Source organism: Canis lupus, chromosome 35 (genome assembly GCF_011100685.1).
Source record: "Canis lupus familiaris isolate Mischka breed German Shepherd chromosome 35, alternate assembly UU_Cfam_GSD_1.0, whole genome shotgun sequence".
Classification (NCBI taxonomy): domain Eukaryota; kingdom Metazoa; phylum Chordata; class Mammalia; order Carnivora; family Canidae; genus Canis; species Canis lupus.
The window spans coordinates 6,986,480-7,002,548 of NC_049256.1; the positions used below are offsets into that span (position 1 = coordinate 6,986,480).

The window sequence follows — 16,069 nt, forward strand, 5'->3', positions numbered from 1 at the left end:
TTTGAAATTTTTTAAACAGCTTTTGGTATACATGTAAAATGGAACATTACTCAGTCCTCAAAAGGAAAAAGACCTTGCTATTTGCAACAATATGGATGGACCCAGAGGTGAAATAATTCAAATAGAGAAATTTTTTTTTCTTATGACTAATATTCCATTATACATATATGTATATATAATACGTATATTTAATACACACATATATATATATATATATATATATATATATATATATATATAATATACACACACACACAGCACTCTTCTTTGTTCATCTATCAGTGGACACCTGGGTGGCTTCCATGTCTTGGCTGTTGTAAATAATGCTGCAATAAACATAGAGGTGCGTATATCTTTTTGAATTAGTGTTTTCATTCTTTGGGAGGGAGTAAATACTCGGTAGTGGAATTACTAACTTGTATGATATTTCCATTTTTCATTTTTGAGGAACTTCCATACTATACTGTTTCCCACAGTGGCCACACCAATTTACATTCCCACCAACAATGTACAAGGCTTCCTTTCTTTTTGAATCTTCACTAGCACTTGCTATTTCTTGTCTTGATTCTAGCAGATACCATATGATTTCACTTAAATATGGAATCTAGAAAAGAAAACAAATAAATAAACAAATAGCAGAAACAGACCCATAAATACCAAGAACAAACTAATGGTTGCCAGAGGGAAAGATGGTGAGAGAGTGGGCAAAACAGGTGAAGAGGAATGGGAGATACAGGTATCCAGTTATGGAAGAAGTCACAGGATTAAAGGCACAGCAGAGGGAATATAATTGATGGTATTGTAATAGTAATTTATGGTGACAGATGGTAGCTACACTTTTGGTGAGCATACCACAACATATCGGAGTTGTGGAATCACTATGTTGTACATCTGAAACTAATGTAAGTAACATTGTGTATCAACTATGCTCCAGTTTAAAAAAATTATTTTAAACCAGCTTTGGTGTCATCAATTTTCTCTATTGTTTTTCTGTTTTTTTACCACTTAAATTATTTTCTTTATTTTTTCTTTGTTTTACTTAGTTCTTAATTTTCTTTTTCTAGTTTGTAAAGTAAGTCATGATTTGACACCTTCTTCTCTGACATAAGCATTTAATGTTACAGGTTTCTTTTGAGTCACAGGTTTAGTTGCATTCTATTCATTATTATGTGTTGCATCCTAATTTGTATTTATTTCAATGCATTTCCTAATTTTTGTTGCGATTTGTTTTATTTGAATCTTGGATAATTTAAAAGTATGTTGTTTAATTTCCCTATAGTTGGGAAATTTTCAGATATTTTTATAGTGTTGACTTCTGATTTAGTTTCACTTTGGGCATGGGATGTTCCTTGTAAATGTCAATCCTTTTAAGTATTTTGAGGGTTTTTCTGTGTTTCTGAAAATGGTCTGTGTTGGCAAATGAACCATCTGCATTTGAAAAAAAAGTGAATTCTGTTGTTGAGCAATGTCATGGGCATAATTTTATATGTGACAAAATTAACAACCTGTGAGGTATTGAAAAATTTTTTGAAAGTTCTTCAAACTTTTTCAGTCTACTCCTTCTCAGTCTATCTGTAACATAGCTGAATACTTGTGTTTCCACTTTTTTTTTAAGATTTTATTTATTTATTAGAGAGAGAGAGCACATGAGCAAGGGGAGCATCAGGCAGAGGTAGAGGGAGAGGGAGAAGCAGGCTCTCCATTGAGGAGAGAGCCCAACATGGGGCTCTGTCCTAGTGGAGCCAAAGGCAGACGCATAACCAACTGAATCATCCAGGCACCCCATCTGTTTATCTTTATGATTGCCTCGGTGCCAAGTAATGAACAGAGATGCTAGTATTTAACTTACAGTAAAGCATTTTCCCAACTGGACCTTGTACATCGAATCTTGAGGTTCCCTGAGTATTCAAGTTTAGCTAGAGTGAATGGGGATCTATGGAATAATTTTAAGCTTTTTTTGTGTGTGTTTTAGAAAGACAATAAATGCAAAATAAGATTAAGAACAAATATGGTTCTTAGAGATGAGTCATTCATTGTTCTTCCCTTTTATACTGGTGACAGTGTCCAAATTTATGTTTTATAAGGAGAATTGGTGGCAATATCACAGATGGACCAAATAGGGAGACAGACGGTGACTACTTGGGTGTTTCTTAGAAGAGCCCAGGTGAGAGATATTTGTTAAAGGCACAAATCGGTAGTAGCAATTAGACTAGAATAAAGGGATAGTTTTGAGAAAAATTTTGAGATATACTTTAAATGTCTATATCTGAAATGAGGTAGTATTTAGAGTTAAAATTTTCTCCCAGGGTTCTGCCTTGAATAACTAGATGGATGATGATCCATTCATCACAAAGTAGAAAAATAAGGTGAAAAGCAGTAGTTGGTTGGGAGAAGGGGTATTACATAGTTTTGGCCTAGGACTGTTTTGTTTCTATGTAGGATGAACAACGCAATGAATAATGTGGGGTGGCATGGCCTTTGTATATAGATGCGATATTAGGATGTAATTGATACTATGACATACAGGATACTATAATATAGTGGATTCATCTTACTTAAAGCTTAATTCCGAATCTCTCCTAAGTGAAACACTATCTAGTCTTTATTTGCATCATCTTATATCTCAAATAAATGAATTTACATCAGTAGTTCAGTTAGCCTTAGTTTAACCATAATCAGAAATGCTTATTTATTTTTATTTATTTATTTTTGGAAATGTTTATAATACAAAGCAAAATGCAGGTGATTTAACAATGTCTGGTTATCCCTTGTTGAATAACAAACCTCTCCAAACTTAATGGCATAAGAGAGCCACAGTTTTATTATTCTGTGGTCACAAATTTGGACAGCGCATAGTGGGGACAGTTTCTCTCTCATCCATGGTGGCTGGAGCCTTGGGAAGATTAAACAGCTGGGGTGATTTAGAGAGCCAGGCCTGGCCCCCTCCTAAGTCTCCTTTACTGACATGTTTGCTGTCAGCATTAGGATGATTTGAAAGCTGGATTCACCTAGGACCGTCCACTGGAGTGCCTATACATGGTGTCTCCATGCTACTGCCTTCTCAGAGGATGGCAGTTGGGTTTCAAGAGAGAATGTGCTAGAGGTAGAATTGTGAGAAGGAACGTGTGAAGAGCAAGCATTTACAGAAGACCAAATGTTAGTTGTATGGCTATTTTAAACTAACCAAGGGGGGGATCCCTGGGTGACTCAGTGGTTTAGTGCCTGCCTTCAGCCCAGGGCATGATCCTGGAGTCCCGGGATCAAGTCACACATTGGGCTCCCTGCGTGGAGCCTGCTTCTCCCTTTGCCTCTGTCTCTGCCTCTCTCTTTCTCTGTGTCTGTCATGAGTAAATAAAGTCTTTAAAAAAATAAATAAACTGACCTCAGAAGTCATGTAGCATCATTTCCTCTATAGTTGATTAGCTGAAGACATTACAACCCACTGAGATTGAAGAAAAAAGGTATGAAGGAATTTGTGAGTTTTTTTTTTTTTTTTTTTTGAAAGCCCCACCAATAATGACATTTCAGGCTTAGAAATGCATTGGGTCTTATAGAAGGAAAGAGACCCATCCTGGCTATTAGAAGGAGGACATAGGAATCCATTTTTATTAATTATAATTATCCTGAAAGTTTGGCCCCCATGTAACATGAGAGGAATACTTTGTTCTTATAATCTCTTAAAAATAAACAGAAGACAAATTATTTTATCTAGTAACAAAAATCTCTGTTATCTGAAATATTTCTTGTCTTTATTTAAAAAGGTATGTAGTGTGATGTCTTCCCATTTTTGTCCTCCATTTGCTCAGTTCTTTCCCAACCACCCCCAAAATAAGAACAAAACAAAACAAAGCCAGGCAGCTGCTGCTTTCATCAAAGTTTTTGAAATCTGTCAGAGATTTTTATAATAATATGCCATTGTATGGACATAGCAGATTATTTAGTTGGTTCCCTAGTGATGGACATTAGGTTGTTATCTTTTGCTCTTATAACCAATACTCCAGCAAGAGGACTTACACATTCATAATTTCCCATAAGTAGGATTACATTCTAGTAGCTAAAGTAACAAGGTGGTATATGCACCTGTAATGTTGATAGCTACTGCTATATTATGGTCCTTAGGTCAATAGGGTAAAAACCCAATTGTGAACCTACCAGCAATGTAGAGAGTGCTTGTTTTCCCTTGGCTTTGCTATAAAGTATGGGATCAGATGTGTTTATTCAGCCATTCTGATAACTAAAATACGGTAACTTGTGCATTTTTACTTTTCATTTTTCTTAAGCTTTTCTTTTGCTTAAGGGTAATTTTTCTTCCCTTTTCTATGAATATCCATTTAAAAAATTAGATTTTCTTTGTCCATTTAAAAAATTAGATTGTTGGGGCACCTGAGTGGCTCAGTCAGTTGAGCATCTGGCTCTTGATTTTGGCTCAGGTCATAATTTCAATTTCATGGGATTGAACTCCATGTTGGGCTCCGTGCTCAGCATGGAGTCTGCCAGAGGTTCTCTCTGTCCCTCTCCCTCTGCCCCCCGCCTCTCTCAAATAGATAAAACTGTCTTAAAAAAAAATTAGATTGTTGCTCTTACCTACTTTGAGGAGCTCTTTGTTATTCTTGTTTTTGCTTTAGAAAAAGTTTTGGGGGTTGGAGAACTAATTGTGGGTAGCTGAAAGGAGGAAAAACTAAGATACTAAAAGAAAGAATAGATATTAAATAAAATCATGCCGTAAATTGACTGGCTCATTCAGTTACAGAAAGTAGGCTTTCAGTGGTTGGTTATATCTAAAAATTGGTAATAAAATCTAAAAGATTAAGGAAAAAAACCTAAGTCACAAAGCAGCATTAACGTCCCTACTTATCTTTATTACTTGTTTATTTGAAAAGACTGTAACAATTACAGGAAAATGTTTTAAAGTTGTTTAAAAACTATTACCCATTGTAATTCTTGAACACCACAATTTGTTTTTATATTTTCACAGTACAGTCCTTTGTATCTATATTAAATAGTGGTATCATAGTACATATTCATGTTATCATAGATATTTTTCATAATTCCTTATAGTCTGTCACTTATTAAATATATATTTATGTAAGTATGATTTTTAATGACTGCATCAAAATGTCCCTATAATTTTAAGCCATTCCCTAATTTGGGCTACTCAGATTGTTTCCCGGTTTTTGCTCTTATAAGTTGTACTGCTGAGTATCTTCTTTCATTTATATTTTTCTTTTGTTGGATTATTTCTTTAGGACAAATTTCTGAGTAGACCTATAAGAATAAAGACTGAACATTTTTTAAGGCAAAACTTTATATGTATTGCCATGTTATTTCCAAATTGTTATTGAAATATGTGTTGTAACCGGCAGTGAATGAGGACTCTGAATGACCACCTTACCAGGACTGCAATTTTCCCTTTTCATTTAAAGAAAAAGAAATCTTCTTTAAATAGATTTAAAAACTCTGTCATGATTATATGATATTTCATGTCTGTAACTAGTGGCCAACCATTTTTCAGTATGAATGATTGCATCAGTATGAATTATTCCAAAATATTTGGCCTCACTCTTCAACTGCTCTCTTAGGCACCTGGTCACTGGGTCAGGGATTGTGCTCACTCTTTGGTGACTCCACTGTCTGCAAGGTTAGACACCCCTCTCCCTTCCTCCTTATCTGAATGCTCATTCTTACTCAGGGACGGGTGCACTCAGCCAACCACTTGCTTTTCTTTCAAAATCCACCTTCCCTCCTGCTACTGAGCCATTCTCTCTCTCTATCTTTTTCTTTTGTGATCTCATTTTGACTATTTTAATTCATTCAACTTTTATTTTTTTATTTTTTTTTAAAGATTTTATTCATTTATTCACAAGAGATCGAGAGGCAGAGACATAGGCAGAGGGAGAAGCAGGCTCCATGCAGGAAGCCTGACGCGGACTCGATTCTGGACCCCGCGATCACAGCCTAAGCCAAAGGCAAGACGCTCAACCACTGAGCCACCCAGACGTCCCCATTCAGCTTTTAAACCATTTGAAGAGGCTCATACTTCTGTATAGCTTCTATTACACATTTATCCTTGTCTATTCATAAACAATGGTGGTAGGAGTAGCTAGGCAGAAATGGGTTCTCTTCTCTCTTACCTGTCTCAACGTTGAACCATCTGTGTTTCCAGAATCCACTACTAACCATTCCATGTTGTACTGTCACCCCTTTGTTACTGAAGACGTTCCTTCAGTCTGAGATTTTCTTTTACCTTTCTCCACATTTTGGATGCATGATTGTTTTCTTTTGCTAGCTCACAAATTAACCTCATACTTAATGAATTACAACAGCATAAACGAATGTCGCATTTATTTGCCTTGCACCAGAAGTCCAGGCGCAGATTGGCTGGGTCCCCAACTCAGGGTCTTCAAGGTGGATATCAAGATGTCAGCAAGGCTGCACACTCTTCTGGAGTTCAGGGTCCTCTTCTAAGCTCATTCATGCTGTTGGGAGAATTCATTTCCTTAAGGTTGTAGGACTGAGGACTCTCATTTCTGGCTGACTGCCAGGCCTCCTCCAGCTTCTAGAGGCTTCCCTCAGGTCCTGGCCACAGGGCCCTCTCATTTCTGTAAGCTGGTTTGCTCAGAAGGTCCCACATATAAAGTAACCTAATCATGGGTAAAACTCCATCCCGTTCCTGGGGTCCCTCACATTCAAAGGGAGGGATCCACACAGGACACACATGTTAGGAATGAAATCTTGAGGCCATTGCAGCCTGTCCAGGATCCTACTTACCCTTAGTGTTCAGTTGAAATTATGTTCCTTTCATGAGCCCTTTCTGAAAGCTTTTCCAGTCATGTGAATTACTCCCTTGCCTTCTTCACGCAGTGCTTTTATGTCTTTGGTCTTACTCCTGTTTCAGATAAGCGAAATAAACCCTTCAAGTTCATGGCATTGCCATAATGTAAATAAATAACACATCTTACCTTTGGAGTGAGTGGTAGTAAATGAGCATTTCATCTTTGCTTGCTTGCTCCCTATGTGTTACTGAGGTAGCTCTTATTAAGGGTAAAGTTGTTTTAATGAAATGGAGGGTTCTTCCTGAATATTAATGTCCACTGTGACATGTTTCAAATATACCTGCCTGTCCAGTTAGGCCACCTAGGGACGGAGACGATCTTTTCTGTCTTCTTCTCTGTAACCTGCACATAGTAGGCTAAATGTTTGAATCAGGGCAAAGAGGCAGGAGCCAGGGCTTAAAAGATCCTGGAATGTAATAAAACATGAAAGGCAATCCTAGAGTCAGCATGACTCCAGAGTGCTTTAGTGAGGGACGTGAGTAAGGAATGTGGGAAGCATGAGAAACATAAGATGGGGCACCCTCGTGGATCTCTCCACAACCCCTCCCCAGTGCCTTAACAGGCACTTAACAGTGGTACTGGTCACTTATCAGCAAGTAGTATTCACCTTGAAGCCTTTATATTTTTTAAGTCAGTTGTTTTGTTTTCCTATCGTAGCTGGTGCTCAAGATCGAATTGGCTGGGCCTTTGGTCTAGGATTGGAAAGACTGGCCATGATCCTCTATGACATCCCTGACATCCGCCTCTTCTGGAGTGAGGATGAGCGTTTCCTGAAGCAGTTCCGCGTGTCAGATATCAACCAGAAGGTGAAATTTCAGGTAAAATGACTTGAAGATTCTAATAATAATAGTAATAATAATAATAATAATAGTTTTTAAGAACTGAAGGGGTCATACACTTGAAAGGAAACTTGTGGAATTTAAAAATAATGTGTAAAAATAAATAATGTGTATTTTTTTAAAGAGTGGGGTTTTTTTAAAGATTTTTTTTATTCATGAATCAGAGGGGAGGGGTAGAGGGAGTGGGGCTCTATCCCAGGACCCCAAGATCGTGATCTGAGCTGAAGGCAGACGCTTAACCAACTGAGTCACCCAGGTGCCCCTTGGAAAGAAGTCTTAAGTAGAGGTCCATAATCACACAGGAGTTCATAAACTGTCAGAAATTGTATGTAAAAAATAAGAAATTTATTAAGCTTTTAGTCTGAGCAAAGAACTAACTTTGGGCTTCGTTAATGATCATTTTATCATTATGAAATAGCCATCTTAATCACCGATGATACTTTTAAAGTTTAGTTTTTCTGATACTAACGTAGTAGACACCTATGATTAGTGTTTGCAGTGCATGTCCTTGTCCTCATTTTATTTTCACTCTAGGTCCTTATATTCAGTGTGCCTCTTGTAAACTGCATAGAGTTGGGTCTTTTTATTTAAGCCTGGATTTAATGGAGTGTTGAATACCTCTTAACATTTACTGTAATTACATGGGAGATTCTTGGGCTTAATTCTGTCATTTTTTATTTTCCCCTTCTCTTTTTTCCTTCATTTGGAAACTAAGGTTTTGTGTTTTTTGGTTTGTTTGTTCTTTTCCTCCATTTTATTATTACCCTGATCCTATTCGATCTCACCATTTTGTTTTTTTTTTTTTAAGATTTATTTATTATTTTAGAAAGAGAGCACAAGAGGGGGGAGGGGCCAAGAGAGAGGGAGAATCTCATGCAGACTGGCCACTGAGCACGGAGCCCTACGCACAGCTCTGGCCTGTCCTAGGACCCTGAGATCATGACCTGAGCCGAAATCAAGAGTAACTCAACCGACTGAACCATCCTGGCACTCTCCATTTTGTATTTTTAAGTGGCTATTCTAGATTACAGTGTGCGTAATTAATCCCATCACCCTTTACCATGGTAACTATTACACAGCTTCATGAGACATTTAATTTTCTTCAATAGTGTAGATTGGCTTACTCTCCTTGAGTTTAATATTCTTATTTTATTTCTCCATGTATTATAATTCCACAGTCTATCACTCTATTTGCTTCAAATGGCCAATTATTTTTTAAAGAGACTTAAAGCTATTTTGTTTTATATCCACCTTGATATTACCCCACTGATCATCGTTCCTTTCTGCCGATCTTGGTTTTTATCTGGGATCATTTCCCTTTGGTCTGGAGAACTTCCTTTAATATTTTCCTGTAATGTAGCACAAAAGTTCGCAGTTTACTTGTCTGGAAATGCCTTTGTTTCATCCGTACTTTTTAGGAGTATTTCCTACCAATATAGGTGTCTAGGTTACCAGTTTGTGTGCACACATGCATGTATGTGTGTGTGCATGTGGACATTGTGTACACGTGTATGGATGTGTAGGTGTGTGTGTGCCTGTGGGTGTGTGCCCACACATATGTGTGTTTGTGCAAGTGAGTGTGTGTTTTCCTTTCAGCTCTTGAAACATGTCATTTCGTTGTCTTTATCTTTGTACTGTGGTTTTCAGTGGTTTGACCTACGTATGCTTTTCTGTCTTTTCCTGCTTGGGATCTCACTGGGTTGGATTAATGCCCTTTAACCATCCTTGAAACCCTGATATCTCTTCCAACAAGCATACTCTATTCTTTATTTTCTTTTCAGGCTGCAACTGCATGTATGTCAGACCATTTGAAGTTATGCCATAGTACTCTGATTCTCAGGGTGTGTTTTTTATTACTGATTTTTTTTTTCACTCAGTGCTTTATTTTAGATAGTTTTTATTCTCTTATCTTTGGGTTTGCTAACCTTTTCTATTTTGTCCATTTAACCATGAAGCCCCTCCAGTGAATTCATATTGTACTTATCAGTTCTACAATTTCTATTTGCTTCTCTTTTAGAGTTTTTATTACTCTGGTGAATTCTTCATCTTTTCACCTATTTTGTACATTTTCCCTTAAATTCTTTAGCGTCTTCTTAATAGTTATTTTTCAGTTCTGTTAATTCCAACCATTTTGTTACTATTGTTCTCCTTTTATTCTTTTTTCTTTTCTTCTTTGTTATGGGTCATCTTTTTCCTGCTTTTTCACTTATCTCACTTTTATATTGTGTATAAAAAGACAAAGATGCCAAAGTAGATAATACCTGTCCTCTGAAAGCCTTGCCCTTTCCACTGTCAGGCAGGTAAGATGAAGATGACTAGGCAAGATATCTTTGTTCTAATCAGGAGTCAAATCACCATTTGATTTCCCCTTGATGGTGAGATCTGGCCCCAGCAGCAGAGTTTGGGATCTCTGCATGGGAGATGAGATCTCTCTACTTTCCACCAGGTTGCCAGCTTCTGCCACCGGTGCTTACCAGGCAAAAGTATTATGAAGGAGCATTGGCTAGCAGTGAGGGCTAGCTGTTCCTCCACTATCCAGTCTGCCATACTAGTCGATGCTTGGCTGATCAAAGTTTGGCTCATATCTCCTTATTCCAGCCAAGTTTCTTTTACCAAAAGCAGGCTAGCTTTTCTGCCTACTAATGCACCAGTGGTGAAGCACCCATAAATGTCTGTCCACCCCAGAAAGGGCACACCCCCCTCTGGAATTCTGCTCGATTAGACTTGTGTCCAGATCTCCTCAATATTTTGCATGACAAATAAGATTTCTAAATTTATTGTTTTCTCATCGTTACAGTGGGACATTGGTTTTCTGTGACCTTTTGCATCCTAACCAAGGGTGGAAAAATCTTCTACAACCTATTCACATTTTCAGTTTGACTTTTAGTGGCTTTAAAAAAAAAAAATGTGATTTTTTTTTTAAGTAAGCTGTTTATTTTTGCTCTAGCACCAGGTCCTTCTAGGTTAATTTAGAATAAAACTCCATCTAAATGATCAAAAGTAAAACCTGACTAAGAATCTAAGTTTTTCTCATTCACTTTTTCATTTTTTCAGTCACTTATTGAATTGGTAAACATTGATGGAACACCAGCCAACATTGTACAGAACAGGCACTCAGCGCTCGTGAAATATTCACAGATAACTAACATATTTGCTACCATGAGTTAGTGGCATAAGTCCAATCTTAAGTGCACTTTAACTGTCACCTCTTAGGAGACACAAAGATACCTAGAAAGAGACTATGGTTTTCTTGTATTACATGTCATTTTTTGTCATTTCTTCTGCCTTCACATTTCAAAATCAATGTATGCATACTTGCACTATAATATAATTTAAATGGCTGTCTTTGGGTAATAAACTTAAGGACGTCTGATGGAGCAGTTAGGATTTAATCACCAAAATAATGTCTGTCTATAAAATACTTTGTAAATTATAGATCACAGAGAGCTGTTTCCTAATTATGCACCTATAATTAGTATTTATTGATGATAATCTGGGTTAGTTCCCTATTGCTGGCATAACAAGTTACCACAAACCAAGCAGCTTAAAACAACATCGTTTATTATTTTATAGTTCCAGAGGTCAAAATCAGTCTGATTAGGCTAAAGCAAAGGTGTTAGTGGGGCAGATTCCTTCCAGTAGCTCAAGGGGAGAATCCGTTTCCTTACCTGTGAGAGCTTGTAGGGCTGTTCTCATTCTTGGATCATGGCTTCCTCTCACACTGCATTTTTCTCTCTCCTTCCCTTTGTGGTCAAATCGTCTTTTCTGAATTTTTGTTTGCTTTGCAAGAAAAGGACCCTTGTGATTACATGGAACCCACCAAGATGATTCAAGGTAACCTCCACATCCCAAGATCCTTTCTTAATCACATCTGTAAAGTTCTTTTTGAATGTAAGGTAACCTGTTCACAGCTTCCAGGGATTAGGACATGGGTATCTTGGGGATTGTGGGGAGGGCATTATTCACTTATCACAGATACCTTTAGATACCCTATTTTTATCATGACAGGTATAATAGAGCAGATTTTGTGGGTTAGGTATAAGTAATGCAGACAGTACTAGAGTGTTAGCAGTTTTAACCTATTGGACTGAAATGGTTCTCATTATATATATGCGGGAAATGAGACTCATTTTGTCACTTAATGTTGCTGGTCTATCTTAAGACAAATGTTTAACATGATCATAATATGATGCAAGACTCCTCGCCAGAGGGGAAGGTAGGAAATGTAGGGGAATAGGTCTGCTGGCAGCTGTGAGTTTATGGCTTCTCTGGCTAGGAAACTCTGGGAGCCACTTGGGAATTGTAGGGCTGGCAGGAAGCAGAAATTTCTTTTCTTTCATCTCCTATCAGGCCATCCAAGATTATGTTTTAGGCTCTCGGCCTCTCTGGCATCTTCCTCTGCACAGTCTCCATAGTCTTATAAATCCATCTATCTGTCTCACTATGCTGGCTCTCTTCTAGGGTCTAGCAACAGTCTGATTTGTATCACCCCAAGGCTCCATCTATGCCACTCTTCCCTGAATACCTTCAAACCATTGCTTGCATCTAGTAAGTAGGAAACTCAGGTTATAAGGTGATTTTGATTTTTGGTTTCTATTTTACATGGTTTGAATTAAGTGCTTTGTTTGTTGTAGCTCTCTTTACCCGACCTCGATCAGTGCTCGAAATACATGGATGAACAAGCTGTTGGATGAATGATATCTTGTTCTGCACAAGAGATCTTTGTCCCCCACTCTGTATCCCCTGACTGGGCTTATTCTGGCGTTTGGGCGCTTGTTGTGTGTCTATCTGCCAACCCCCCTAGGTAGGATGTCACTGTTTCAGGACATTGAGTTGAATATTCAACAATCCAAGCTGTGTTCATCTCTGAAGAATTCTTTAAACAGTCCTAAATTGTGAATTCAGTATTTAGTCCTATAGAGAGTAATTCTTGTTATTGAAAATCATTCATTAATCAGTATTATAAATTTTATTCACATAAATTTTACTTAAACATTGTGAATTCCATGTGAGTCCTATTTGATGAAAGAATTCAGCAGTGTTGGTTGTACTCTTCTCCCAGGTAAGGAATTCTCCTGACTCTCTTCTGTGGGCACAGGCTGTATTTATCGCTAATCGTGAATATTATTTCAAACTCTTGTCACTGCAGCAGGAATAGTTGACAATGGATGGGCGGTGACCCGCGAGCCTCTCATGAGGCTTATGGTTGTGTGTAAGAGCATAACAACAATCACACTTAGCGTATAACACTCATTTAGGCCTCACGCTGTGTTCAGGATTCTAAATACCACACAGTCCTTAATGCAGTCCTCTTAATAACCCTCTGAGTTTAGGTATAATTATTCTTTGCACTTTACAAATGGGGAAATGGTCACTGAGTAGTCACTATATGTTGTGTGTTACCACAGGTCCATTCAGGGCTTCCAAGAGCCATTTCCTAAAGTTTTATCCTGAGTTTAAAATCCATAGGTTGATGGGATGAGCACTGGATGTTATATGTTGACAAATTGAATTTAAATTAAAAAAAAAAGTAAAAATAAAGGGAGAAAGAAAAAAGAAAAAAATAAATCCATAAGTTGATTACTCAAAGCCAAAGGATTTAAATTTTTCTTAACAGATCCAAAGATTTAGTGTATAGTTTATAGAAAAATAAGGCATTGAGTAAAATTATCCAGTTTATTGACTCACTGGTAACAAACTGCCTGTATTAATGCTTCTCAGACGTCAGTGTGGAGATGAGTCACCTGAGGATCTTGTTAAAATGCATATTCTGATTTAGTGTGACTAACACAAAGCCTACGACTCTGTGTTTCTAACAAACTATCAGATGATGCCAATGCTCTTGGTCCATGGACCACACTGTGATGCTACAGAAAGAGGGACAAAATCATCTTACTTGTCAGAGGCTCATCTGTAAAATGAGATGATAAAGTGAGATGATCTGACCAGGTGATTAAAGTCACTTCTTCCTGGTGTATTTCAGGTTTGGGTTTATTTAGTATAACCAATGTGGGAAACAAAGGCAGAAGAAAAGTTATTAAATTTCCTTCCTACTTACATCCCACTGACAAGTCCTTGAAACAGGCAGTGACCTTCCTCTAGGAACTCAGCTGCCTTGATGCTAACACTTTGCTGAGAACAACCGGCAATCTAAGCCCGATCCTAAGGAGCCTGTGAGTCTACTTTAACATATAAAAACTCATTTGGAAACTTCTTTTATCTCTACCCCTCCAGGATACATGTTGACAATCATCCCCCAAGCTTATGATCCACAGAAATCCATCCAAAGGGTCTCATGATGCAGGTTTTATTAGACGGTAATAAATGACCTTTTCCCAACAGTAACTGGCCCCCTCAAGGTGCTGGAAAGCTTGCTTCCAAAATTCCTTAAAGATTTATGGTCTCCCTAACCCCCTCCCAACTTGAAAGTCTATAAGAGGCCACTCCTCATGACCCCAATGCAGCTCTTTTTGCCCGTGGGTCCTGTCCCCGAGCTTTAATAAAACCACCTTTTTGCACTAAAGACGTCTCAACAATTCTTTTCTTGGCCGTCAGCTTTAAGCCATAACATCTTTCACACATCATAACTATTACAATAAGTGGATCTATGAATTATGATCTCTTTGAACCAATCTTGAAACTCTTCTTTCTTCTTGCCCCTGAGTTTGTTACCAAGAATTTCAGTTGCAATCCTATAACACTTTTGTTGTTATGGCCAAAGGTCTTCTTTCTTTTCCTCTTCCCTTCCACCTTTCCTCCCTCCTTCCTTCCTTTCTCTCTCTCTCCCTCTCTCTTGTCCATTCATTCATTCATTCATTCATTTGTATTTGTCAGTGTGAGGGGACTGTGTGAGTAAACTCCTACCATTTAAATGTATATTTAAAACATTATGCTTAAGTCAGAGATTTGTTTGTGTGCTTCATTTATTTAGAAAAAAACAGAAGCAGAGATAGGAAGGATGAGGCTGGATGTGCACAGAATGTGGTGCACACCTCTGAAAGGATGGTGACTGTGAATTCCTCTCTGAGGATAGACTCCTGTGGGACAGTGTGTCAGTTTGTCCTTGCTCCCCATATAGTATGAAGCATCAGCGGGGTATGCCGGGTCATGTGAAGACTAGAAGTCTCGAGAGGCCAGGGTTGTCCATTTTCCCTCATTGATGTCTTTCAGCGATCATAGTTCACTGGCTCTTGTGTTGCATGTTAATTTGTTTAATACCTTATAATACTTGCCATTTGTTGAGTGCTGGGTGCAGGATACTGGACTAAATACTTTCCCCATGTTAGGGATTTCATTTATTACGATCTAATGGGGTGGGTGCTGTCAACTGATTTTACTGATAGTGAAACCGAGGCTAGGAACCACCCGTAACTCCACCACAAGAGTTACTTACTCTTACTTACTGAAGTAAGTGACACCTAGGATTTTGTCTGCACCTGACTGCAGAGAGCTCCTAATGATGAACTAGTAAACTCTGTTGTGCCTAGACTGAAACACTAGGAGTTCTGGAGTCAGAAAGATGACATTGACAGTTCCTGACATCACATTATTTCCAGTCTGGAAGAGGAAACAGATTTATTAAGAGATAATTATAAAGAAATAAAGAAGTAAATAATGGAGCTGTATAGGTGTGTGTAGAATTTTGTGGACATTGACCAGTGCATGTGGAGGTCAAATTTTTCTTCTTCCTTTTTTTTTTACTTTTAATCCTTTTTTGCTAGTCTAATTCTCGAAATCCCTCCATGTCTCTCCAGAATTGTATTAGGACTTGAGCCTGTGATTACTTGCTAATCTCCATGACTTGGACTAGCTCCTAGATCTAGTTCTGCTGTCATTATCATAAATGTTGTCTGATAGAGACTTAATGTAGGATTATGCAGGGTTTCTTCATTCTATTCCCAAATAAATCCAGCTGTGAGAATCCCATCAGCTTCATTGTGTTGCAATGATATGAATGAACCTCGGATTTTTTTCAGTATTTCCATGTGCGCTTTTTCCCAGCTCACATACACGCATAAAACACATAATTTTTTTCTATAAAAGGGATGTTTATCCCAAGAGCCTTCAGACATACCTCATTTTATTGTTTCATTTTATTGCATTTCACAGATATTCCATTTTTACATAATGAAGGTCCGTGGCAGCCCTGTGTCAAGCAAGTCTGTTGGCTCCATTTTTCCAGCATCATTGGCGTGCTTTGTGTTTTATGTCACGTTTTGGTGATTCTTACAATATTTCAAACTTCTTCATTATCGTGATATTTATTAGGTGATCTGTGATCTTTGATGTTACTAATGTAATTGTTTGAAGTACCACAAACCAAGCCCATCCAAGACCCTAAACTTAGGGGGAAAGTGTTGTGTGTGTCTTGGCTGCTCCACCGACCAGCCAGTCCCC

The 16,069-nt window shown here is 37.9% G+C and overlaps 1 protein-coding gene across 8 annotated transcripts in view; it reads left to right on the forward strand.

Annotated features, from left to right (window-relative positions):
• FARS2 (phenylalanyl-tRNA synthetase 2, mitochondrial) overlaps positions 1-16,069 on the forward strand; it is a 499,622-nt gene that overhangs the window by 303,291 nt on the left and 180,262 nt on the right. For all 8 annotated transcript variants that reach the window (XM_038584089.1, XM_038584093.1, XM_038584088.1 and 5 more), the window contains one exon: positions 7,491-7,651. In XM_038584089.1, coding sequence (XP_038440017.1) covers positions 7,491-7,651 — 161 coding nt within the window. The remainder of the gene's footprint in view (positions 1-7,490; positions 7,652-16,069) is intronic.